This window comes from Charadrius vociferus, unplaced genomic scaffold (genome assembly GCF_000708025.1).
Source record: "Charadrius vociferus isolate BGI_N301 unplaced genomic scaffold, ASM70802v2 scaffold59, whole genome shotgun sequence".
Lineage (NCBI taxonomy): Eukaryota > Metazoa > Chordata > Aves > Charadriiformes > Charadriidae > Charadrius > Charadrius vociferus.
The window spans coordinates 892,793-920,048 of record NW_009661371.1 but is presented as its reverse complement, the minus strand read 5'-3'; the positions used below and the strand labels follow the sequence as shown (position 1 = coordinate 920,048).

Genomic DNA, 27,256 nt, shown 5'->3' with positions numbered 1-27,256 from the left:
AGCCGCGCGCTCGCCCTGCCTCTGGGCACGGGCCCTGCTCCTCAGGCTGGCCTACTATATGCACTGGGTGCTGGATGAGGCCCTCCTCGAGGTGGCGGGATTCGGGCCAGAGGCAGGCGAGGGAGACCTTTCCCTCCATGACCTGTGGACACTGGAGACCACCCACCGCTTGGCCGTCTTCTCCCGAACCTGGAACAAGAGCACATCCCGCTGGTTGAGGAGACTTGTCTTCCAGCGTTGCCCGGTCCAGCCGCTCCTAGCCACCTTTGCCTTCTCTGCCTGGTGGCACGGCCTCCGGCCTGGGCAGGTCTTTGGTTTCTTGTGCTGGGCTGTCATGGTGGAGGCTGACTACCGCATCCATCCCTTCCTCAGCGCCCGCGCCACCTCCCAGGGTGTGAAGCTCCTCTACCGTGGCATAACCTGGGTCTTCACGCAGATCATCGTTGCCTACATCCTGGTGGCTGTGGAAACCGAGAATTTCTCTACACTCTGCCTGCTGTGGGCTTCCTGCAACAGCATCCTTCCCCTCTCCTATGGCCTCGTGCTGCTGCTGCTGCTTGCCGAGAAGCTGAAGCAGAACTGAGCCTGTCCTGGGCTAACTTGTGAGGCCGGTGGGGTATATCCCTGCACACACGAGCACGCAGGGTAAGAAGTGCAATGGCAAAGCAATATCATATAACAGCGTCTCTGGAGAACCAGGTTGGCTTTTGCTCCTGAGATATCCCCCAGCTTTGAGGGATGCTTTGAAGCAGGGAGGCAAGGTCACAAGATCACTGGGCAAGAGGGCTTCTAGCAGCACTGCCTGCCCAATGTTTGTCTTGGGGCTTTGGGTCTCAGCTTCATCTCATGTAGGAAACACACAGCCTCCCCACCAAACTCATCTGTGCCACAACTATGTCCAGCACCTGGGAGTCTGTCCTCCACGGCGATAGCAGGCACTGGCAGAGAGCTGCCTTGCCACCTTTCTTGTGTGTACCAACCACTGGGAGCCTGGGCACAGGGAAAGGGGCTGGCAGTCTTTCTGGGCCAGCACAAAACAACAAACACCCCTTTCCTCAGTACTACCAAGATGCACAGGTCTGCAGTTCTCCTCCAGCAGTTGCCCCTCAGCACTGTCCCTGTGGCTTGTAGACTCCAAACTGTGTTCCCAATTAGCCAATGCCTACAATACCTGCCCTGCACCAAGTGGGTGACATGCTTGACCTCCAGGGCACAGTCAGCTGTTTTCCCTGCCACACAGTGAAGAGGGAGATGAACCATCCCCTCCACCATTCTTGCAGATGATCCTGGGCAAGGGGGCAAGAACGCCTGCTAGGAAAAGGAGGGCTACTGCCCATGGTATGCTGAGGACAGCACAGGCAAGGGGGAGTAAGCCAGCAAAGTCCTCAGACTCTGCTGTGGCATTCAACCAAGGCTTAGGTGTTGCTTTCCCCACAAAGATACACAGCAGAAACCCTAATGCACTTCTCCAGTTCATGCATTGGTGTAGGACCCAAAAGCCTAGGACTGTTCAGACTGGAGAAGAAGCATGAGCTACCACAGGGGAAGGTATCAGGAAAGCATCGAGCTAAGAGTTTCTGTTTATATGAGAGCGAGAAGCTACCCACCAAATCTTAAAATAATATAGCTGAAAATGCTACAAGACTATTGTTGGTCTCTTGTCTGCTGGGCATGCTGCTGCAGGGTACTGGGACCAACACCAGAACCAGTTTCAAGTGCCCAAACTCAAAGAGAGCATTTTGATCAGGTTAACATCCCACACTGTGCAGGCCCTGTGCCAATACCTCTATCAGTGTTTGTCACTAAATTGAAACTAAACATGAAAAATGAATCCAACCTTGTTTTATGTGGGTTGATTAGATGTTGGGCTACTTCTTGAGTCTCACTGAGTACCCAACCCAAGCCTTGCAAGCCGCTTGACCCACATATAATGTCCCTTTTGCCAGCACAGCTTGGATTTGTCGTGGCCAGGCCCTGCCTCCTTCAGTGCTGTCCTGCAGCATTGCCTCCAACTTATTCCCTATATCCATGCTTAGAAACTGAGTCTGATCTCTGAAAAACAAGCTGGGCTCCTTCAGGCATGTTCTCCAGCTGTTTCATCACTCTGCTGGCCCATGCGAGACCACATGCAGCAAGCCAGGGCCAGACTTTCCAGCGCAATGTGTCCAGAATGGTCCACAGGACAGTGGTTCCCAAGCCAGAAGGCTCCTGCCACCTATGTTGGAAGGAAGTGGACCCAAGAGTCAGACACAAGAAAGCCAGTGTATGAAAAAAATTCCCGACGGCCGCAGTTGGAGCCATCCCACATTCTTTCAGCAGGCAGGGACGTGCATGGCCTCCTCCCTAAGGGGATCAGGGGAAATTCATTGCAAATGGGTGCCCAGCCAAGGAACCATCCCCTCCCATCAACAGCAACCATAGCCAAACAGATTAAAAAAAAAAAAAAAGCCTGGAAAAGATTCACAGAAAGTGTATGAAGTGTCAAAAAACTGGGGGAATTAAAATTCCCCCAAGAAAGCAGGCTGGATCTAGAGGTGAATCAAGGCTGGAGGAAAGTGCTCATTAATTTCTCCCTGTTTTGAGCTGGGAGTGACATCCTGTGTCAGCTAAGCTGACGCTGGGCTCTCTCCATGTGTCCCAAACTTACCTCTTCTCCAAGGGCTGCAGAACTGGTGCCAGATGCAGGGCAGCTCATTTCTGCCACGTGTTGGGGTGGAAGAGTAAAAGCAGCCCACAACCTTTTGGAAAGCCCATTTTTTTCTGAGCAGCAGCATAGCCCGTCTACCAAGCTGAGTGGCTGCTATGTGTCTGGATGGAGGAAAAGGGGCTGGAGGGAGGCCAGGCCAGCTTCTCCCTCTTCCGTCGTGCTGCTCTGGCATCGCATCTGTTGGAGGAGCATGTCCACAGTACACCCAGCCCTATGCGTTTCTAATTCAAACACCAGCAGCAATAAGACCATCCCAGACCTCAGGCAAGTGGCCCTGGGCTTTCACATGCCAGCTCATCTCTCGATAAAGGGATTAAATAAATGCTAGACACAAGGGACAGGTGAATTACCAGGTGAAGGGAGGGAGCTGGAGGGATGGGGAAAGCAAAGCAACCTGGCCCTGACTTCCCCCCCAAGGCCTTGGAGGTGAATTGGGGATTTTCCATTTCATTAACTTTACAAGGGGTAATTCCCAGCATGCAGCATCATCCTCAAACAGACCCATCCTGGGCTCTCTCTCACCCTTTCACAGTCAACAGCCTGTGTGGCTGCACCACTAGACAGGAAAGCCATGCTGCATTAGTATCTAACAAAGGTAATAGGCAGCTGATATTGAATTGCCCACAGGGGAAAATATACCTGATACACAGAAACAAGCAGTAATTTTTGTTTTTAAAGTGAGAAGCAAAAAGGATGCCAAAACCCACGCAAGATGTGAATTTGAAAGCCACTCCTGGTTCTTCCTTGCAAAGGAGCAGTATGTGAATTGCTCTTGCTCCCCAGGAGAAGCAACCAACAGTTCATCCCTGCCGCCCACTCTGGAGAGGGGTGGTGTTCCCGGGCAAAAAGGCTCTGATGCTTTAGTGGGGATGGGGATCAAAGGACTGTCCCACAGGCACAGAAATCAACTCAAGTACATTGCGTTCATTAGAAACATGCACACACGCAGGCAGGAGTTTATTAGTCCACAGACTTACCATACCATACCAAAAAAAAAAAAAAAAAATCCCCCAAAAGAGGGGTAGGTCCCCAGTTTTGCCTGCTTGCAAATTGACAGTGCTGAGGGTACTAAACACGTCTTGTGCACTCTGATCGAAGTGCAGGGCAGGAGCTGAATGTGTATTTGCAGCCGAGATTCAAGCCTCTCGCGTACAAAGGGGCTGTGCACCTTTAGCCGCAAGGCAACCAGGAGCCCTCAGCTGCCTCCCAGACACTTCCAAGGTCAGAGCAGCTGCAGCAGTTTTAACGTGTGTGAGAGGGAGGCCGGCTCAGCAGACGCTAAGTACTGGCAGCACAGCCAGTCCTCCAGTTCAATGCTCCGCTCTGTGTCCACAGCCCTCTCTGCAAACTTCATCATGAGCAGGGCACGCTTCATGTCCACCCAGTTCTGAAGCACCCGGCGGAGGGCTTCCTCGTGGCTGAGAGGCTGCTCAGTGAGGTCTTTCCGGGGCCCCCAGAGCAGACACTGGAGCATCCGCTTGGCCTCAGTGATCCGCACACGCTTGATGGGATCCGCTTCCAGTAGCAGGTGGGCCAGCTGCTGGAGCCCCCGGGAGTAGATGGACAGGCTGGGCAGAGCAGGGAGGTCGTCAGGGCTATACTCCTGCTCCCTGAGGTGCACCTTCTCCTCAAAGGGGTTGGGCTGGTGCAGCAGCTCGTAGATGAGAATACCAGTCTGAAACTCGTCAAACTTCTTATACTGAGAAGCCGACACAATCTCCGGGGCCAGCCGGGCCTGACTCTTCTTCAGTTTGGAGTCTCCAGTTCCTGGCTTCTGTTTGGCTTTCAAAAAATTGCTGATGATGAGGCGGGGTAAGTGTTTGTCATCTTTGGCTTTCACACAGCTCATGGGAGGCTTGCAGGGAACAAGCAGGAGGTTCTCCAGGCACAGGTCACGATGGATGATACCGTGCTCTTTGAGATGCTCCAGGCCATTGCAGAGCTGGAGAAGCAAAAAGCAAACGCGACGTTCATACAGCTCGGGCTTGGCTTGGTGCAACATCACCGAGTCCCTCACAAAGTCAGCAGTGGTCTGGCTCGGCACCTCCCGGGTGATGACCACCACACAGTCGTGCTCGCTGGCAGTGCGGGAGGGATGGAAGCCATCCCCAGGCATGCTTTTCCCCACATCTGAGGCCAGCAGCATACTGGAGGGGACAGAGGCCACAAAATGCCCACAGTCCTGCTGGATGTTGAAGTGGACTGGTACTGCAGGGCTGCAGTACGAAGCAGCCACCTTGGACTCCTGGGTTTTACAAATCTGTGAGGAGAGATCAAAAGAAAAGTCTCATCAGCCATTGACAGAGACAGGTCAGGGACCAAAAGGGACCTGAGATTTGCAGATGCTAAGGAAGACGTCAGTAGAAGCAGGGTGCACTTTGGTGCCATTAGTACTTCAAACTATCTCCTAGCTTGAGGATCTTTCTTGCCCTGTAACACTGCAGCCTTAGCAACCATATGTCTGGTTGCGTTTCTGGGCATGCTTCCTTTGTGAAACAATGCCCAGTATTTGCAGGAAAGGAGGAAGGTAATTCTCCCACGAGTAACTTCTGGAGACTCTATTGCGTTGCCAACAGAAGCAACACAGCTTTTACATCATGGATGTCATCGAGTTCTCCCCCCTGCAACCTAAGAGACATTCTGCAGAGGGAAAAGCAAAGTCTGTAGCAGAAGATATGCTGCCTGCGTCTCTGGAGATGGTTAACACTTGCCTGGATGAAGCCCCACACAATGTGACATGGCTGCGAGGGTGGCCCTGTTTGGAGTGAGGAGTGGACAGAGACCTCCAGCAGTTTCTTCCCACCTAACCCTTGTCTGGTCCTAAGCCCTGGAGCCACTTTCACATCCTCCTCAACCACTCTGCTTCCTTGTGTCAGTGACTACTTTCAAACCCCTGATCGATGGCTAAGGGAAACCAGCAACAAGCTGTACTTATCAGCACAGGAAAAAAACACCAGAGAAAGTGGGAGTTAACAAAAGGCTTAGAAATAAGTGAGCGTACAGCAAACTCGAGGGAAAGAAAGCATTTTATAATCTGGATTCTCTTAAACCCGCATGACTTTTATCTTCATTTTTTTTCTGTATTTTAGCTTTATGACTGCATTAAAGACTAAACAAACTCAGTCCCAGGTTTATTATAGGACTATCCATTAGTGTATGGGGCCTTCTGGCATTTCCATTATCCACTACTATTTTTTTTTCCTTTTATTTAGCACTGTATTTATATCTCACCCACAGGAATCAGCAACAGGCTGAAACTCAGCATAAAAGGTTTCAAACCCTGGAGCGTGCCACTGCCAGTCACAGCATGCGAGCAAAATCGGACAAGAAATCAATTTTGCCTCCGAGTTAAAATAAACGCAGGAATAGAGAGGAGCTGGAGAAGTGGGCTGCTTTTGTATTCCTCTAGCAAGGGTTTGAATCTAGGCATTTGCAGGTAATTCACTCAGATGAGACGATACTGTGGAGACGGGGCATTTCAAATCCCTATTGTCCTCTCTTTTCTAAACAAAAATACCCTGCCGTGGCCGCATGCTTATTTTGTGGAAAGACAAGCTTTGGAGAGATAGGCAGACTGCAGATTAATGCAGTGGGACGCAGGAAGACGCACAAGGTTCCCAAAGGCGGAGGAGGACTTCCAGCCCTCTGCCGAACAAGCCTGCTTGTTCATCCCCACGTAGGGAAGACTTGTAAGTCTTAGGAAAAGAGGATGAAGTCCTGCAAGGGAGAAGTCTCAGGAAGAATAACTGCAACCAAACAAAGACAGGGAGATCTTCCCCGGCAGGCCATTCTTTGTGACTTTGGTTGCACCAGAGGCATCCTCCATGCAGCAAGCTCCAAGTAGGAGCCTGGGGCTGGCTTAGTCACGCATCTTTAAGGGGAGAAAGAAGCCAAGGCGTGGAGCGTATCTTGGCTTAATTCCTCTAAAGCCATTTCAAGTAACCCTGTTCCTTCTGACTGTTTTATACATAGCCATGTCTGCCTGTGCACAGCCCAACCTCTGGCTCCTGCTCCTCAGCAGGCTCCTTGGGCTTGAGTCAGATCCTCTGCCCACAAGCTCTCCAAGTCCAATTTTAAACTACAAGTCTGTGATCTCTCTCATGTTGGAAAATCTGTACCAGAAGCCAGGAGGGGGCAGCTAGGAATCAGCTGGTTGTGAAGTTTCACAATTACTCTCTACTTCGGCTACCAGAAGGAAGGTGGCATACAGGAATGTTGCAGGAGGTGTACGCATGCATATGTGTAAACACAGACACAACTTCACTTTACACTGTCACAGTGTTGGAGTGATTTTGGCTTTGTTAAGGTATTCCGCAGTGTACCAAGCGCACAGAGTAAGCCCACATCACACACAATGACAAAAGTGCAGTCCCGTTAAGAGATTGAAACATGCTGTTTCTGCCTTGGCAAGAATTCATGCACTACAGCCGTAGAGCTGAGCCTCTGAACCCCACCTAACGCAGCAGGCAAGAGCAAAGGTATGTGCATACCACAGGGAACCACAGATTGAAAAGGGGCACACCAGTTCACCACGCAGCTCTCAGGTATCGGGAGGGAAGTTGCAATGGGTTTAGGTATAACACAAAAGGGAAGCTGCAGGTCTGAGTGCTGGACTAGGGGTGTTGGTGCAAGGTCTCATCTAACTCCATTCTGGTTATTTACAGCCCCCCTTTTGGGTTAACCGTACTTCCTTTAGAATATGAACTGGCTTTAAAGCTATCACTTAACTAAAATATCCCCTTGGGGTTCATAATGGTGGAAACGATTCAGCAGAGAATTTTTTTTTCTTGCTTAATGCATCTCTGACAATGCTTTTTGGGGAATTACTTTAGGTTATGAAAACAACCTGAAGAGTAAGCAGCAATGAGATGCCCCTAGGGTTAAGTCAGAATAGAAATTAAAGGCTCCATATTCAAGTAGTAACATTCAAGAACCCAAAATCCATGGGACGTCCATGGAACGGGTTGGATAAGCTTGCTTATCCAGGTTTCAAAGAGCTGAACTATTGCACCTCAAGTTTCCATTTCAAACATGGATTCTCTAGAGTTACAGGAAAATATTTCAGACCTGACCTTACACAGCATGTCTGGGTCAGCCTCACATTGTTTAATCGAGATCTGCAATATCTTAACGCCTGTAATTTCAAGATCATATAAGCACTCACATGGTTTCTGGGTCAGACCCTCCATTTAAAAGGCAGGCAGAGGCAAAACCACTGTCTCTTGAACAGCCTTTCATCAGCTTGTGTCATCAGAGGCGAATGCCTCTGAATTTACAACATAGAATTTGCACAAACATTTTTTTAGAGAAACTGGTTGGGTTTCAGACCCTACTAGTCTGCAGCAATAAGCATCTGACTGGCATTCATTACAATGAAAATATACTTCTCCAAATTAACTTTTGCAAGTGGTAGGGAAAAAGTGGCAATTTTGGAAGGGGTTTTGCTTGCCAGACTTCACCTGTGAGAAAGACAAACAGAAAACAAGCTACTGGGTGCTGATGGTGCTTCTCAAAGGCATACCACTAAGTCTGCTTCCCACTCATTCATTCAAATCCATATACTAGAAAGGGGGAAAAAGAAGTTCGAAGGTTCAGTCCCGGCTCAGCCACAAACGCCCATGCAGCCTTGAACCCTGCAGCTCTTTGCCTCATCCTCCCAGCTGGAAGATGGAGACAAGCTTGGATGCCTCCTGTGTGTGGGCTTACCTTCACAGCATAGGTGGTAGAAGGGTCCTTGGAACAGGTGGCACAGTAATATATTGCATCCCCTGAATCACAACAGGGCTTGTTGCACGCCAGCTTGAAGAGCGACCAGTTGTTCTCACTGAAGTGCAGCTCGTTCTTCTGCTCCCGCATGAAGCAGTCCTCACATTTGGCAACCAGACGGCGCAAGGACTCGGCATAGAGCGCCCCCAGCTTGGCGTACACCCCCTCCTTGCTGTCCATGTTGCTCAGGAGGTTGTGGAGCTGGAGGCTGGAGCCCGATGACACCTGGCTGGACACACTGAGCTGCGAGGAGGAGAGGGACTGGAGGTTTCTGCTGGGCACGCAAGCCCCTGTGTTTTTACCAGTGGCTGAGCCCCAGTAGCCATTTCCTTTGGAGCCTTTCTCCAGGGACTCGGAGGAGGAGAAGGCGCCGGGGCGGCCCCCCAGGCTGGCTGGGTGGGCAAAGGGAGGCTCTTCTCGGAGGCAGACATTGCTCTCCGAGTGGCTGACATTCAGCCTGGGGCTGGCAGCACCCGCTGCTCTGCCTGAAGACACCTGTCCTCCAAAGAAGCCATCTGGGGAGGACACCGTTCTGCTCACTGTCTTCTTCTGGGGCAGAGGGGGCGGGCAGCTGGGGGCAGAGGAGGGACCATCCTCACCAGAGGCGGGAAGGAAAGGGACGGGAGGAAACACTTGACTCTCAGCTGGAGGGGGCGAGTGGTTCGGCTCAGACGAGTGCCCTAGGAGACAGTGACACACAAGAAGATGCCATGAGTGGCCCTTGTGGGCTGTGTGTGCAGGTCCCTTTCCATATCCCTGCCACCCCGCCACACCCTACCTCTCCCATGGTCCTGGCTGGGAACAAAGCAGCAAGCCAGGTTATATCTGAACCTAGTGCACAGTCCTCATCTATTCACGACTGCAAAGCTTCACTGAAAGGGTTAGGGATTTAATCCAGTTTAATATGGCAGGTTTGCAAAGCAGGCGGCAACCAGCTCTCTAGAGAAATTTCTGCCCCCCCCCCGAAATCCCTCCCCTATGAACTGCATATACAGTAGTAAAAAGCTAGTAGAGGGTAAATATTTAACCTGTGATGTCATCCCTGGGGAGGTAAGAACAAAGCACTTGGGATATGAGGACAATCTCTTAAATACAGCCTGTTTCACCTGGGAGCTGCCACCCAGTGCTTCAGCAGCACAGCATGATAAGGAGAGAGTGACTCACACTACACAGCTCCGGTCCTCCAGCTGTACCAGAGCAGCCCAAGAAGTATATTGAACCTGACTCTGCCTAACACTGGGTAAGGGTCACTAGGCAAGGCCTGGGATTTTGGCAATTTCCATCCTCCTGAAAAAAATCTGGCCTCCTCCCCACTGTCTGTCCCCCAACTTTTTGCGGACCTCTTTGCTCAGACAGCAGCCTGGCCCCACTACACACCGCTAAACCCCAAATAGCTCCACATGCCATCTGCACACAGATTGGGATGGGATGGCTGGCTCATTTCAGGCAGCTGTAGCAGCTGTTTTCCTACCCTGGCCAGACTGGAGACACGTAATACAGTTGCACGTCATGGAAGAAGGAGAAGGAAAAAAACCCCACAAAACCAAAAGATGATTTGATATTGAAATAAAGAGCAATCATTTCAGGTCATGGAGACAGAATGAATGAGGTGTGGAGGGGTCTGCAGGGGAAATTCAAAGAAGAGAAATAATTATTTCAGAGAATTTTCTATGCCACTTGAATGACAGGTGGGACTCTTGATAAACTTGAGCTCTGCTAACACCTTGCATGCAAGTGTAGAACTTGAGGTGTGCATGGTGGGGTTTTGCTCCAAGCAAGCTCAGCAGATAGCTGGCTCTGTTGCTTTCTTTGAACTCAGCTTCCAAAGCTGCAGAGCGGTAGCAAGCCATCCTTCCTGCTCACAAGGCTGCAGGTGAGGGTTCAGCTGCCAGCAGGCACGTCCTCACAGTGGCTTTCTGCTTGTTCCACAGGAACGCCCTGGGGCAGATCCATGTCAGCCTGCAGCAGGCACTTGTCTCTGTCACAACCCTAGTGACTCACCAGCTCTCACACACAACCTCCAAGTACAAAGGCTCAGATCCCTGCGCTCCCAGCCTGTCCTGGTGTGTCACATGCAGACTCAAAGCCATACCAGCTGTGCTAGAACAGCAATCCCTGTTAGCTGCTCACCACCTGAGACTACATGAGGTGAGAGCAGGTCCCCTAGTTCTCAGCTACCGGAGTGGATGTCGACACAATCTGTCCCTGTCCCTCCCCACCAGAGTTTGGTAGCATGAGATCAATTTTCATTTGTCCCCTCCACTGCCAAGGCTGCCTGTATACTCCTGCTGCTAAACACCCCATCCCAAGCAACAGGGTTGAGATACACCCCAGGAACGAGCAGCACTGATTTCAGCTTCTGCAGAAGATGAGCTTCCCATGCAAGGCAGTTTCGGCACCCCATTTCTGACAACATGCTCAGAAACAGCTCTGTAGGAAATGTTGTGAATCAGCACGTGTCTCTCTTGCCTCAGTTCCTGGGTGCCAAGCTATCCGACTCCTGTTGGGTCCTTGCCCCAGGTGTCTCCCTGCGTTGTACACCCAGTCGCCGAGCAATTGACTTCTCTCCAGTTTCAACTGTTCTGCAGCTGCACAGTTAACTGTGGATCCCATGGCTCAACAGAGATGCGTGGCCCAAGCTTTAATGAAAACCCAGACATCTGCATCACACCCTGCCTGGTCCACGGGAAAGATCCCCTCTGTTAAAACCCTGTCAGAAGCCACAGGTAGGGATCGTTCAGCGTGGCATCTCTTGCCACTTCCAGTCCGAGGGGCTCTGACAGAGGATACAGCCAAGAGAAATTCTTCAGCATGAAGCCCAAGAGCAACTCCACAGAGGCATCTCTGCCAGGACACGCAGCTGAATCCCTGTTTCAAGAGGCAAGATTTACTTTGACAGAGTCTTACAGAACAAATGTCAGTGCTGGAAGCTTTAGCAACGGGTTCACATGCCTAGCCCACAAATGCCAAACTGCTCTTACCTTTTTTTTTTTCTTTCATGTGCTGCTGGGCTCTGCCCCAAGCACAGGATAACAAATGAAACCCTTTCACAACTTTCCTAACAGTACTGTGCACCTTCAGCATAGAGTCCTTCTGCATGTCAAGGGCTTAAAAGCTCCCCCTCTCTTCATATTTTAACATCTGACAGCATAGGCAATTAATTTGAGCTCACCTCACTCAGTGACTGACTGCATAGTTTCTTGCTTGCATCAGCAAGAAAAACTGCATTTGGGTTATTCACTTAAAAACTCAGCTTTCCCAAGATGAGTTGAAACAGTTGCTTCTGTTAGTGGAGGCAGAGAAATCCTCTTGTCCCATATCATTTTTGACAGTAAATTGCTTCTGTGCCCAGCAAGTAAAGATCCAACATATGTGAGTTTTTCTTCCCCCTGTACAATTTCCTGGCATGGTCTCATTCTCAGACTCCAAGTTAGTGGTAGAAAAATGGAGTTTCCAGAGCTCTGGCTCTTAATTTTATTGCTGCACATTGTTGCTCTTGGAAAGACAGAACTTCCACTACACGAAGGCTGCTTTTGCAAAGGAAATACTTTCTGAGCTGCTGAACACGTTAGTGCATGTCTAAGTTACGCACTGATGAAACAAGTGACTTCATAGTAAGTATTTTTTAATCTCAGTTAAACGAGTGCAGGCAGATTTTTTCCCCTTCAAGAAATAGCTGGGAACACAATGAGAGGGAGAGATCACCTCTAGCATAAGACTCCTTCTGGTACTCCTCAAATCTATGGAAGAAGTTCTATGGCAGGGCTACTTAACACCTCGTGCAATGTATGAAGCACAGGTGGGATAAGGACAATTGCTTTCAGATGGAGGTTTTATCCAGACAAGAGGAGAGCTACAGGATGAATGATTTTGGCACTTGCCAAATGAAGGAGGAAAAAGCCCACAATGGTGGCCTGACTCTGCCACATTCATCTTAAGTGCATCAAGAGGCAGAAGAGTAGGAGAAGTGGAAAGATGAAGGGTTGCTGGGAGAACTAGGTGATTAGACGCTCAGGATCCCTTCTCTGAGGATATTGCCCCAGCAGTGGACCTCAGGATGGAGGTAACTCCTTCCTCAGGTCTGATGCTACCTCTTCCACACCCAACAGTCACTTACTGCCATCGCTGCCGGTCTGTGTGTCTGAGTCGAGGCTGTCGGTGGAGCCAGCCGTGAAGCTGACATGGACGCTCCTGAAAGGTGGGCTGAGGCTCTCAGCAGAGCTGTTGCTGACCCTCTCCAACTCAGCGTTATTCGGGTTCATTTTCAGAGCGTGCCTAGAGAGAGTGAAAGAGAAGAGTCAGGACACAGATGCCAAAAGATACCCTGCATATACTTGTGCATGGAGCCTCAAGCCGAGAGCAGCCTTAGCTTGGTCCCTGCCCATCTATACAAACACTGTGCAGCCTTTTACCATGCCACAGCACCTCATTCCTGTGCACTTCTCTTCTTTCTCCAGCACCTGGGGATTGCATCCCACTGACACTGAGCAGGTTATAGCCTTGCAGCCCCCACGCCAGCCCCCCATGACAAACCAGCTGTGCTTGAGCAGAGAGACAACCACTGAGCCAACAGCATCCAGCCCCAGTCTGCACCTCCTTTGCCTGTGGTCCTGGACCACATCCCACCATCACTGGGAAGTGGGGACCCACCAGTGTTCGCCTTCAGTAAAGTTCTCAAGGGAAGGGAGTGGTATCACTCCTCCCATTTTACCGAAGGGGAGGTTGAAGCTGGGTGTCAGAACCCAATTCCTTCAAGGTGGAGGCATAAGTGGAAGAAGAGGCCATTCCTAGCAGCTGCTGTCTCCTCAGCGCATCACAGTAACAACTGACATCTTCCAAATGAAGAAGCTCCTCTGCAGAAAACAAATGTCTGCCAAACTCAAGACCTACCGTGAAGCTTTTACTGTAAGACCTACAGTTTTCTATGCAGCTTCCATCTAAAAAAAAAAAGTAAATAAATAAACCGTAAACTGGGCTTATAACAGGTCACAGTTTAAGTGATCAGTTGTAGGCAAGCAGGACTTTTTGCTAAGATAAAGAATTTCCCCTGCATTTTCTTCATTTTTTTTTCCTCCTTGGAAAACAACAGAAACTGTTGAAATCGGGCAGCACATCAGCGCACAAACACTCCTAGCTTTGGTACAGTTCAGACTCTCTATCAGCCAGCAAACGAAGGTTATCGGTCCACATTTTTTAAGTAAAACTGCCAATCTGCTGATAAAATTCAACACGTTGTTGATTAAGAATGTAAAAAGATTAGAGGCAGACTTGTAAAAAAGAAAAAGGACTTCCACCAGCTATCTTGCTGGAAGGTATCCGGCGTTTCCTAATCAGACGGCTGAATGGCTGCTGAGAAAGACAAACAAAAGACGTGCACAACCGTTTTCTTGTGGCACCCTGTTCACGCGCACAGGATCTCTCCTCTTCCAAAACCCCCAAGCACAGCGGATGCCACGAGCAATTTTTATTTGAAGATTGAGAAATGTTTCGTTCCCCATCCAGACAAAGCACTTACTCTCGTGTCCACACCACCACATGGAGAGCAGAGTGTATGAGAAGCCCGGAAGAAACTTCTGCCAGACTTCCTCATTTGCCTGAGCAGCCTCAGTCTAAAAATACTCAGGGGCTGATGAAAATAAGGCTCTAAAAACCACCTCAGGTATAACTCAGCAGAGACACTGGTCTTGCACCAGTGATGAATTTACCACAGCAAGCCTCTTGGGGATGATTTACAAAACTTTGCGATGCACCATACAAGTCACAGTTTAAAAAAAAAAAAAGAGAGAGAGAAAGCGCAAGAGACATACACTGAGGTTTTCAGCTCTGTTACAATTAATGCTGTTGAAAGCAACCAACTGGACTTAAATACTTTTTTTTTTCTTATGAAGACATACCTTTATCCTATAACTTTCTCAGACGTTTAACTGTTGGTAATTTGGAGGGGAAAAAAAGGCATGGGTGCACACCCATGTGGGTGCACTGTCTGACCTGGCAAGAATCAAGGAAGCATTTGAATCCATAAGAAAAGAAGATGATTTTGCAAGAGAGCCGGTATCGATTTGCACAGATGTGCATTTCTGTTTCCTTCCCATCACTTAAACACAAATCCGCAGAGCTGCCTTACCATTCCCGCACTCAGAGAGAGATGGGACTTTGCTCAGCGGGGTCCAAGGTCCACCGTGTGGCAGCCACACCTATTCCTCCAAAGCAACCTGGGCGCAACGCGGCGTCTGCCAGAACGGTGCTGGCTGCTGCCTTTGACGAGCTCAACGTTGCGGTGAAGTCAGATGTACAGAGAGCCCCGTTTCCTCTCTGTACCGCTGTGACTTATGTAAAATGCAGTTCCTGAACAGGCACACCGAAATAGAAATTGTTTGCTGCTTAAACGACATCCTGCTCTTGTTTCAGATGTTACAGCCAGGCCAGCTAATACTGCCTGGAAATACCTCTGCCTTACATGTCCCTCTTTTCCTACGAGCTGCTTGAAGCCCAGACTGCAGCCGGCACAGATTAAAATACTGCCCACTATACCAAACAATTACTGAAAACACTTGCTAGGGTCAAACTCTCCTATTTCAGTAAAATTCCACCCCAAGAGCTGAACAGCCCATCGCTGCATCAGCCTGTGGGATCCTGATTTACAGCTAACCCAAACTTTGCCTGCTTTGCTAGTTGTCCTTCCCACCATGCGTGACTGCAAGGGCACAGGGCTATTCTCCATCTCACCCTTTTCACCAAAGGATATCAGAAATAAAGAGCATCGATCTGCCTTAAACCTGAAGAAATCAGTGGGATTGCCCCCCTACTGGCTTGCTCAAACCTGTGGGCTCCAGTCCCCTTCAGAAAAATGTAGCAGTGGTTAATTTACCTCCATTTCAAAAATCCGTGCTCAGCACCTTAAATGTAACTGGCAACTTCAACAGCAGCACGAGAGCCTCCTTCATGTGCCAGTGCATAAACAACAGGTCACAAGAGTCAGCTCTCCCAATCTAATAACCTAAAAAGACAGGATGTCCAGCTCTCCAAATTATTATGACAGCTTTACATGCACTTCAATTACTCAGCATCCTCCATGCAACACACTGGCATATTTGGGTAAACCTTTCCGTTCACTGTTTCCCAGTTTTCCCATCCTAAACAGTTTAATCCAGCTGGCTTTCCACATAGTTCTCATAGTCCTGCCTAAAACAAGTCAAGGTTGAGAACAGTGGTCTTGTAGAAAAAACAAACCAAACCAAACCAAAACAAAACACCCCGGTTTGGAGATCTATAATATTGCAGAGGGATCTAGATACTTTGCCATGCCCCACATTGCATCTCCAGCCAGGGCATGGCTTTCCCATGATGCGTGTTTGAGTGACAGCCTTGTGTTTAATTTTACATTTCTTAACAGATCAGGGTCCCACTGGATGCTGCTGTGGGACTCCAGCATTGCCACCTGTGCACCTTGCACTTCTTGGAGAAAGAGTGGAGACAGGCACCAAAGAGTGGCTCCCCTAACCTCAGCAGGCACACGTGCCTTGGGATATCGCCTCAGGGATCCCTCAGACTCCGGGCGTGCCTTCGGCTTGAATTCCCTGCCCGAGATTTGACACGCAGATTTGGTTACCCTCCAGAAATGCAAGGGGCAGGGAGGTTTTGAGAGAGGGAGAAGGCGACTCAGACGCGAGAGCTGCAAGGCTCCCGCTCACTCCTTTCCAGTGCCATCACACGCACAGCCTGTTGGCAGCGGTGGAGGATGCTGGAAGGCATCTCCCCCCCACGCAGAGACCCAATCACAAGGAGCACCCGCGCTGCAGCCCCATCACAAGGGTTTCCCAGCCTTGCTGTGTCGGCAGGAGGGGGCCGCTCCTTCTTAGCACAGATGACAGGACTCGAACAAATAACAGAGATGCTGAGCTTTATAAATCACGCAACAGGGGAAGGAAGCAGAGGAGAGCAGAGAACACACACAAACCACCACAAACCAAACCACGTTCCAGGACAAGGCCAGTGATAATGTGAACAGGACACCCCCTCCCAAAATAAAATACTGAAACTAACGGGCGGAAGAAGGAAAAGCCAGACTGCGCTACAGCATCAAACACAACACATGGCTGGGCATAATTATTACACAAGAGGAAGCACCATTCTACCATATGCTTGTCTATCATTAAACGTGAATAATTATATCTTCCTCCTCCCTCCACTGCTGTTTCTTCCAACATCTTCCCCTGGATGCACACAGCAGTTAAAAAACAGCATACAGGAGCACACAACATTTGAGGCTTGGATTTGTACTTATCCTTCTGCTACCAGCTGGCAAATGTGGGCAAACCAAAATCATGGCAAGGGAAAGAACATTTTGAAACGCTCCTGGCTCTGTCCAGAGGACTACACTGCTCCTCCCTGTACCAGAAATGTTTTATGTAGTGAAGGTTAAGTTGAAACAAGGGGTTGGAATCTGGAGATGCAAGGGGAAGTTTGGATGGGGTGCAGAATTAAGATGGTAGATGGGTTAAAAATTAAATCACTGAATGGTCCGATGTGGTGAAGATGACAACAAATCTCATTTCAATTTCCAATTCTGTGCTTTTTTTAAGTGGCAACACACAAAAAAAAGCAAACCACTTTCATTTTAAAAGAAACAACCTTTCCTAAAAGATTGGCTGATAAATCACAACCTTTTAAAAATGATCCACTGGCAGAAGCAGCATGAGAAATTCCCAATTAGTTTTGGACAAAAAACAGAGGGGGAATCCAAAAGGTGTATTCCCTCCCCATCCTGGAGTGTGATTCTTTCTCCTGCTCGAGCCATACCCTCCCTTATTTGCTTTATTTACTTATTTAATTATTAATTATGTGTTTCAATCAACTCCATCCAGAGTTTCTTATTCATTTATTTATTATTATTTATTATTTTACTATTAATAAATCTGGCTTGTCCTATAACAAATAGCAAGTCTCTGCTGTCATCCACAGTCACAGAGAAGAGTGTCAAAATTTGGGACCCATATGACTTCCAATTCCATTTGTTATTGCCACAGCAGCTCCATGTACCAATCTGCTTTTGTCACCGGGGTACGCCCTGACACTGAGCTCCAAAGAGGAACGGGTGCCTCGGGAATGGTAAGAAAACGGGAATATTCTGTCTCAGGTGCAGCGCTGCTCTGCCACCGACTGATTCCTGGCAAGAAACACACAGCATGGTCCCACCAGACAGCAAGCACCACCTCCCCAGCGAGAAACAAACCTGGCTCTTTTCCTGGTGATCCAATTCCCAACATGGTCGTTTTTTGTAATGCTCTTGTTTTCTGTTCCCTCTGGCAACGAGCGGCAGCAGCAGCACCGTAACACGCAGTCTTGGCACATCTCAAGCTCATTTGTCCTGACTGTTTTCAGCGATGGTGGGTGTCAGGATGTGCCATACTACACACCTTTGTTACCCCAAGCGAGTACATTCAGCAAATTTCAGAAGCTGTCTAAGGCACTGCCTTTTGAAAGTGGTATTAATTATGCTGAAAACAGCTCAAGAGCCAACAGCTCAAGATGCAAAACAGCATCACTGTTTCCTTTCTTTAAGAGGCACATGAAACAAATTAACCGCCAAGGTTTTGCAGGCTAGAAGGAACCATGAGGATCGTTTAACCTGACGCTCTGCATAAAAGAGACATAAGTTTCAGCAAAGACTCATTCCTTGTGCCAAGAAAATAAAGGCCATGCTAGAGCATTTCACACTGAAGAGCTTTTAAATCATCATTGCACATGTAAGTCCTGGGGATCCTAGTTCCTCTGGTGAGCCCTTTCCTTGGCCAATTACTTTCCCAGCTTTTGGAAGAAGACCAGCCACCGTCTTCCCATTCCAATCTCTTTCCTCTTGTAATTAAACTCATTTTCCATTTTGTTTCAGACCAACCAAGCCTTAAATACCTATAATCTTTCCAACACACAGGAAAAAAGGTTTGTATGAAGAAAGAGTCACAAGAGGTCCGGAGTAGCTTTATATAGGAGGAAACAGGCACAAATTCATTATTATCTTTTTCTTTTTGTGCCAACTTTAAAAACTCCCTAAAATCACTCGTTCCGCCATCCTAAGAGACAGCTTACTGCAAAAACAGAGTTTCCTCCGTGCCTGGCAGGAATTTACCCTGTAAAAACTTTTTTTCCTTTTAATTGTTAGAGCCAAGATGAACAAAACAAAATCTACAGACTTACTTTTTCTTTCTCTGCTTTGAAACTAGCTTGAACACACATGCAAGTTTTCTTTAAAATAAGCAATTACGTTTAATTAGGAAAGTCAAACAGGCAGGCTTCATTTTCCAGCCTGAAATCAAATACCTTGCTGCAGCTTGAGATCTAGAAGGAAAAAGGATGGTTACATGCCTTTCCTGCAGCTGGAACGAACCCTGATTTGCTAAGCCCCAAGCCCCAAGCCTGAGCCACAACCAGGTCTACGCTGACTTCATCTCCATCCATCCAAAGGAACCTTTGCAACTGTGCCACCAGAGAACATTCTGGGCTGTGGCATCTGTCTCTGAGAGGGACTACGTAAGCATAACAGTATAGGTCGTTCTTCCATCATGGATGAGCACATGTCCACAGACTGCCTGGGCCTAGGAGAGTATGGGTGTGTCTCAGAGTCATCTTTCTGTGCGAGACCTCTTCCCTTCTTCAGGCATTTGGCTGCAGGCCAGGAGGATCAGAGGAGATGTTCCTCCAGCACCAGGTGAGAGTCATTTCATGACCCGAAGCTGCAAGCAATGACTGCCCAGGGTAACACAATCCCGCTATGGTGATTTTAACCAGTTGTGCATGTAGCCATCCTTCCCACCACCACGCGCCGGTAACAACACCCTGGTTCCTGCATCAACATGCTCAGAGAAGCCACGCTTGAGACAAAAATGAGAGCATCCTCAAAGCAAACAAACAAAGCAACCAGCTGGGTTTGCACAGCTTGCGAAACCTGCCATCCAATCAAATCGGTCCTCAGGCCGGCTGCGCAGGGGTTTGGTAGTCAGAGGGAGAGCTGTGCTCCTTGAGTAAGGCGCCCCAAGGCTCAGCTGCAGGCACCAAGGCGTTCAGGAGACAAAGACATGTAGCACAACACATGGCCACAGGGGGTAAAAGCAATGCCAGCACCTACCTCAACCACCTGGCAGGTTTTGTGGCTCTGCCAGAGATCTCGGTCACGGTTGCCACGTGTTTCTGACCTCAGTTTCCCTGCCTGCTTTCACACAGGCTTTCTAGCACACAGATGCTTTAAGGATGACTGAGAAGCAATTGTTACAGTTGGCACAGGCAATCATACCAGGAACACGAAACAGCCCCTCCAAGGAGCAGAAAATGCTCCATGCCCCTCAGGACGGATCGTAACTCCACATGGAGGGCAACAGCAGGGCATGCTCCTGGCTTGGAGCACAACTGGTCCAAGTCACTCATCCAAGGAGACACCCTGACACATCAAGGAGACCCCTGCCTTGACTTCCAGCCCTCACGAAGGCAGAAAGGAGACTCCAAGCACTGCCAGGGAAGCATCCTTGCCCCCAGTACAAAGGGTTCTGCATGGCTGCTCTTCCATGAGCAGTAGGAAGTCCTAGCACTGCAAGTGGAAGATGTTGCGTGGATGTATATTGCTGAGTTTGAGTGCCACCACTCTTCCGGCCTGCCCAGTGACCTCTGCTCTGCAGGGGAAGGGATCAGGTCCTAGAGGAGTTTCAGCAGGCAACTTGGCATTTCCTAAATGATCACTGCTCGATAGCATCATATCATCACAGCTCTGCTGGGCCTCAACAACACCTGATGTGGCAAGTACAACGCCAAGCCATGGGCTGACAGGAGACACCAACTGGCAGCAGCCATGAAAGAAAGTTCACAGGGTCAAAACTAAAGCACATTTTAGTGTCCTCTTTGATTTAAAGGCAATATGGCTCATCTGTGTGCTCGCTTGCTTGTGGACCTTTTCTTTCCTCTGACTCCAGCAGGCACACAGCATCACAGCAGGAAGCCCAACATTAAAGAGAACTAAAGCCTCTTCTTCATCCCTTCCCTTTCCTCAAGAAACCTAATTACTTCACCACTTGATCAATTTAAAACGCTTGTTCTCTGGGCTAACCCTAAAAACATTGAAAATTCAGTGGGAACAAAACAAAGGATGGGCCAACTCAACCACAGTCTCAACCTGGAGGTCTTTGATGCCTACGCATAAGCTTGACCACGGACCCCAAGAGCAAGTTTTCCTTTGAACACCTATCCCTTCTTCTCTCGACTTTTAAATCAAGGAGTGGGAGTTAAATCTGTTGTGCAATACAACAGACAGTTCCAGCTAACAAAACCGACACAAGCAATAAAGCAAATACAGGACACACAAAGAATGCAAAAGTATCCCTCCACTATGTCCAGACAACCTAATCCATTAGTTGCATGGCAAGGAAATAAGTTTTTCTTCCTCCATTTTCTCTTTTTTTTTTCCCCTTTCCTTTCCTTTTTTTTTTTTTTTTTTTGATACACACAGCTGCAGATACTGAATGCACACACAGTATCGGTAGCCTGTTTTTTTAATTGCTTAGCAGAGCTACTTCCTTCCCAGATGGACAGCTCTCCCTCATTCACATTTGTTTTGTAGGGCCTGGTGTCACCCTGCCTGCAAACCTGACTTCCAGGAGAGCGGCGAGGGGAAGGCTGCCTGAAGCCAGGCAGCTCCCACACATCATGAGAGCACGTTGGCCCAGCAACAATTACCTGCTTGCAGGCATGGAGTCCTCCCTGGGAAACTGGAGCTTCAAGAGTTAACCTCAAAAGCAAAAAGATATTAGAACCAAACTGAAAATAAGGATTCCAGATGCCCTTGCTATTAGCACCAAGAGAAGTTGCCCACTTCCACCTACAAGAGGAGCTCGCAACCCCAAATTTCCATCCTATTCAACAACAAGGGACTCTGCTGAGACAGAATGAAGCTGACCTGCGAAACACCAGCCATACCAGGCACAGACCTTGTTCTCACTTGAATATTGGGACCCAAGGCCCTACGGTGCAGCCCTGAAGAGCTTTTGCAAGTACATATGGCATTTGAACATGGACTTGCAAAGATCTGACAGCTTTTCAGAGTAAAAAAATGGGTAGTTTTTCAGCTGTGCAGTCACCTCCCGTGCTTATGAAAACCTACCTTTGAACAGAAAAGGAAGAAAAAAAGAATGGGAAGCACCTCCTAGTCAGTCAATCCCTGCAGCAAACATCCCGTCTGCAAATGGTTAACAGACCACCACACACACACACTCATAGGGCTGTAAGGGCTGTACCTGGACTGCTTTTTCGGTGGTGGTGGTGGTGGTGCAAACTCCACACCATTGCTCTTGTCTTTAGGGAAATCAAAGGAGAAAGATGATGATTTGCTGATCCCAGTCTGGGTCTCCAGCACGGGGCCGTCATCCACAAGGTCAGCACCAGCTCTTCCATTCTCAGCTCCCACTGCCCATGGGTGGGTTAAGAGCTCCTGCTCCTCCTCCTGCTCCTCCTCCTCTTCTATCCGGCATGGCTTGGTCCACGTTTGGGTGTAGTATTTCTGCCTTCTGTCGTAGGATGAGCCTGCAAGGCCTCTGCTGGACTCCTCTGCAGAGACCCCATTGATATGAGCGCATGCAGAAGGGGACACCCCAAAGACACCTGTATCTGTACAGTTCCGTGGCAGCAGCTGAACACCAGCTCCATCGTGGCTGTTGTCATCACTAAACCTTGCTGCACGGGAGCTTACCGGGGGAACACGGTTCCCCTCACTGCCTGGCTGGCTGTTTTTGGACATCTTTGGGGGAATGGCAGGACTCTCGGTAGCTGAGGTCCTGGCAGGAGCTACCAGATGAAATCTTGGGCTGTTTTCACTTCCAGATGCTTGAAAATTCTCTCCAGGCTCAATGGCAGGCGACATCCCAAAATCAGGGTGGGAAGTGGGGCTAATGCACGGCCACTGAACTCCCACTGCCGAGTCAGGACTGCTGAGGAATATTGTCTTGTGATCATCCTCGGTGTGTGCTGTCATTATAGTTATCTTTGCTGCCACCTGGCCGGTGGAGTCCTGATATTCCTTCTCACCACCCAAAGTCCAGCCACCGTCCCTCCATGTCCCATCAGCTTGTTCCTTGCCAGTGCCATGGGCCAGCTTCTCCGCTTTTGCCTGGCCACTGACAGCCTTCAGCTGTGCCTTTTTCCTCTTGGTGCTCTCAGCGTAGATGGGATCACCGTGGGCTGGCGAGGCGAGGCGAGGGCGCTGCGGCTCCACCAGAGCCTGCTGAGGAGTGCTCGAACCCTCAGGCCAGGGGCCTCCAGTGGCAGAGGGCTCTCCAGGCAGAGGTGAGTCCTCGTCCTCCTGGGACAAAGCAAAGGCAGCTGCCTTGCTGCTCCCCATGCTCTCAGGGAGAGCGGCAGGCTCGGAGTGGAGAACCAGCTTTTTCCTCTCTGAACACAGGGCATAGGGGAGAGGATCACCCTGGTCTTTCGTGATGCAGAAAGCCACATTCACAGCTCTGCGCTCCTCTTCGCTGAACTTGACTGCCCTGCCACTTGGCCTGGGAATCTCTGGAGCATCCCACTGCCGCCATCCGCAGGGAGCAGGGCTCTCCTTCTCGTGCCGGGCATCCTTCCCCTCCGCACAACGCGGCTCCCGTGAGATGGGGCGCTCTCTGCGGCAGTCTGTGATTGAACAGTACTCACCCCCTTCACTTTCGAAGCTGGAGGAGAGACGACCGCAGTCACCCTCTGAGGGGAGTGCTGCTCCTTCTCTGGCTTGGGAAGAAGGGTTTGGGCTGGAGTTTGTGGTGCTTCTGTCCCCCAAGGTGGACGGATTAGGGCAGAGGGCCCGATGTGGCAGGGCAAACTTGTCTTTGGCTCTCTCCTCCTGCTTGCCCACCTCACCCACAAGCACCAGGCTGTGGATGGAGACATTTCTCTCCACTCGGCTCTCCAGGCTGTGCAGGCCCACCATGGAGTAGCTAGGAGGACAGCAAGACAAGCAGTCACTTGGCTGGTTGTGAAGGAAGGGCTTTCTCACACCACCGTTGCCAAAATTGTCGAGGCAGATCCGCTGCGCATCTCCCGATTTCAGAAGGAGGTGTTTGCCAGACACCATGCCCCAGCTGACCTGCACGGACCAAAGAGACAAGAGCACCGTCAGGATATGCATATGCAAAACAAAAGAGAAATATTAAAAAAAAAAAAAACAAACCAAAACAAAACAAAAAAACCCAAAACAAAACAAAAACCAAAACAACCAAAAAACCCCACCTCCACAGAAAAGTCCTCTGGTGTTCCGAGTCTGTTTTGCCCTGTGCTCACCCCACCAATAACTACTGCAAACCTCGTCTACTTAAATTACACTTGCCCTATTTCCTGGACCATTTGCAATCCTTGCATTACCAACAATGGCAATGCACTGAAATAAGGCATTCTCCTTTCTCCCTCTGTGGGTTCACTGCCAGAAACGTGTCCAACCTGTCATCCTGTCTGCGAATCACCGTGCAATTAACAATTCAGAGAGGGAAGGAATATTTGCACCTCCCACTGCTTATTTTTGTTTCATTTCACACTGCTGCTCTTGGAGTCGCACGCTCTGGAGCACAGATGCAGACTATCACAGGTTATCCTGGGATAGCAGCTTGGCTACGCTCAGCAGTAGGGACTGGGGAGCAGGTGGGGAAACGTATCCGAAATCTCTTCATCTGAGGGAGATCTATCCTGCTTGCCGAGGGAGAGGAGGAGCAGGAGAGGCAGGGGGTAACACGTGCCTGCGAAGCGACCCCCCATCCCAGGGTGGCAAAACCCAGTCCCATAGCGCAAAACTCAGCCTGGGGACAAATCTGTGCACACAGATCAAATCCCACTGACAATGGCAGCCTGCGCTCCTGTGCATTTATCCCTAGAAGAGGAGCAAGGGAGAGCAACGGGAGGCTAAGAAGAGAGCCGGCGAGCCCTACCTCTCCTCTGGGACAAGGCACACCTACGCCACAGGCAGGGTGACAGTGTTGATACCAACTGGGCAGGGACTGGAGTGAACCACCCCTCTAGATAGCAACAGACTCCAACCAGGGCTTGCCAGTTTGCAGGCAGACAGCAGTGCTACACCCAGAGGGCACCACTGCTCTGGCACAGGTTGGGAGCCCAAGGAGCGGGGCTAAGAAGGTAGGGCACTTTCTTCCTCACATGCAAAGACCATGGATCCAATTAGCGCTGACTGCAATTAGACAGGACCTCTTTTCAGTATATCTTCCCAGGAAAATAGCTTTAACCCACATCCTCATTTAAAATCCGGAAATTCCTAAACAAACAATGTATTTTTAAGCTCCTTTGCATATGTCTTGCAAGCAACATCTCATTCAGCTTCAGCCAAAGATAGTTTGAGAAGCCAATATAAGGTTTAAAAACCTGAGTCAAGACCAGAAGGAAGAACAAAGGGAAGGAAACCGTTTTAACAGATATTCCTAGCACTCCCAAGGAGAGGTAAGTAACGGGAAGTCATGCTTTGACTGGATTAATCATTACCTGTGACAGATCTGCATTCATATTCACATCCGCCCACGCGTCAGAAACATCTGAGTTTATCATAGTTGGCTTCACAGCAATTGTTGGCTTTGAGAAGGGGGAGGTATTTACACCTTCGTCTTCCAACGTGAGGCTCTCAGGCTTGGTCCTAACTCCATTCGGGAGCACACCACAAGCTCCTACGTCTTGGGGTGTTTGCAGCCAGTGGGAACTCTTTGGGTTGAAGCAGTTTTTGCAGGAGCCGGGCTTCCAAACGTGTTCCACAAAGTCACTGCACGCAGACATCTTCAAATCCTCGTGGCTCAGACCGAGAGCCCTCTGCGTCTTCTGCACTGTCCTCCGCTGCTCATTTTGCGTTTGCTTCCCAGAGCCGCTCTTAAAGACCACCTAGTTATCTGGAAAAGCACAATACTATCTGATTAGTTTGGTTATGCCCCCAAATGGGAAGATTTTTAATAGGACAGGTGATAATTACACTTACTCTGCCTTCATCATAAAGGCTTATTGTTTACAAGGCTTTTTTCACAGCTTAGCTAAAGCCCACACAATCACTTAAAAAGCCTCAACTTCTAAGCATAGCTCTGTAATAGAGAAGACATCAAGCAAGGAGCATTCCTATGTGATTTAATTCCCTGTTTAACGAGCATGTATAACCAGCCACGTGCAAGGTTTAGATCAAGGGTAAAGGAAAGAAGTCTTGGAAGTAGCTGTTCGCAGCCCCACAAGCAGAGCCAGGCAGGAAGAATTCCTTCTCCAAAGAGGCATCCTCTCTCTGGGAAATATAAAAAGTCTGGAGATATAAGAACCAGAATCAGCGATAGTGTAACCAGGGGGACTGGGAAGAACCTTCCCTCACCCAGAAGCACCACTGGGATTACTGCAGTCCTACACAAAGGCTTCTCTCCCACCCAGAGAAACGGAGAAAGGCAATCAGCAAGGATGGGGCTGGCACTGATTTGAGCAAGTGCCTGGCAGAAAGCTCTTATCTGGTCTGCCAGGAGCCACAAATAACAGTGTCAGATCGCTGAAACGATTCATTGTCTGCAAGGAGAGAAACGTTTTGCTCTTGGATTACTTACAGACAAGGATCCCTTCCCATCTTCCTTCCCCAGGAGGAAATGCCCCAGGAACAAGACATTCCTGCATTCCTGTGCCCCCCCCTCCCCGAACAGCCAGGTCTGATTGCACTCAGCCAGTAGCTACCTGGAGCGAACAACTTTGGAGACACTTCAGACGAGGTCTCCCACAAAGCTCAGTGGATTAGGGAAGAGAAGATCAGAAAACACAACTAGATCAGGAAAATCACAGCCGGCTACTACGGGTGTCAGGGCACACAAGTCTCCTACATTGCTCCACAGAGTCCTTCCCCACCTAACCAAATTTAGGTCATCATCTCCCGGCCAGCTGACCCCAATGCAAACTAAGGCTCCTTCCCCGAGTGTATCTGAGTGAACAGGCACTTTTACCCGGCCCCCAATCCCGATGGCACAAGAGCAAAATTTAGCAGCCTGATCCTTCAGTGCTTCCTCCGGGCTGGCATACTGCAACATCACCATGGCTATGGACACCTTTGCATCTGCATGCACCTCTAAACCAGCCTTCACTTCAGTAAAGCCTCTTGCCTCGGGGCTCAGAAATGCCCTGGGCAGCCTCTCCAACAGCCACCCTATTGCATGGTGAAAAGAAAGAAGACTAATAAGAGCTTGGCTGGGACAAAGCGAAGAGGGGGAGAGCCCCTGACCCACAAGCATCATCTGAATGCAAATGCCACCTTTGGGAAGGGAGGCTTTGATCAGCTAAAGCATTAGTACCTGCAGACTCTTTCTGTCTGGCAGGCTGATAAATTAGGATCCGTTTCATGAAAGAGCAGAAAGAAGGGAATATTAATGGCATTCACCCATCACATTGGTGCACGTCTCTCGCTTTTTAGGGAAGAGACTGTATTAGACAGGTTTTTCCGTGGACTTCACAGAGTCCAAATTAACCAAATCGCTCTTGGACATAGCCCAACACCTTCAACGAGATTAACAGTATTTGCAGGGAAAACATCTTTAAAAAAAAAAAAAAAATCTATGCTTTGTTTCCTTTTAGATCTAGCAAGCGGTGTCCGGCATCCCCCAAAGTTGAACAAGTGTCCTGATGAGAGCCAGCACAGAAAAAAGAAAAATCAAAGGGAGGAGAGCAGGGACAGGAGCCAGAAAAAACTCTTCACTTCTGCTTTAACAATCGGCGCTGCCAACTGCCTTTTAAAGATCGGGATTTCCCTTTCTGCAGCTAAAC

The 27,256-nt window shown here is 49.3% G+C and overlaps 2 protein-coding genes across 2 annotated transcripts in view; one reads left to right on the top strand and one right to left on the bottom strand.

Annotated features, from left to right (window-relative positions):
* Positions 1-583, top strand: part of MBOAT4 (membrane bound O-acyltransferase domain containing 4) — a 2,039-nt gene extending 1,456 nt beyond the window's left edge. Inside the window, exon 4 of the mRNA XM_009893759.1 lies at positions 3-583. Coding sequence (XP_009892061.1) covers positions 3-583 — 581 coding nt within the window. The remainder of the gene's footprint in view (positions 1-2) is intronic.
* A 3,053-nt stretch (positions 584-3,636) lies between these two features.
* Positions 3,637-25,331, bottom strand: LOC104294116 (tyrosine-protein kinase SgK223). Its single transcript, XM_009893679.1, has 5 exons — positions 24,977-25,331; positions 21,754-23,579; positions 12,591-12,748; positions 8,414-9,153; positions 3,637-4,967 (listed from the first exon to the last, which is right to left on the bottom strand). Exons 1-5 carry the CDS (start codon positions 25,259-25,261, stop codon positions 3,930-3,932), a joined length of 4,047 nt encoding a protein of 1,348 aa, XP_009891981.1. The 5' UTR covers positions 25,262-25,331; the 3' UTR covers positions 3,637-3,929.
* Positions 25,332-27,256: the final 1,925 nt, after the last annotated feature.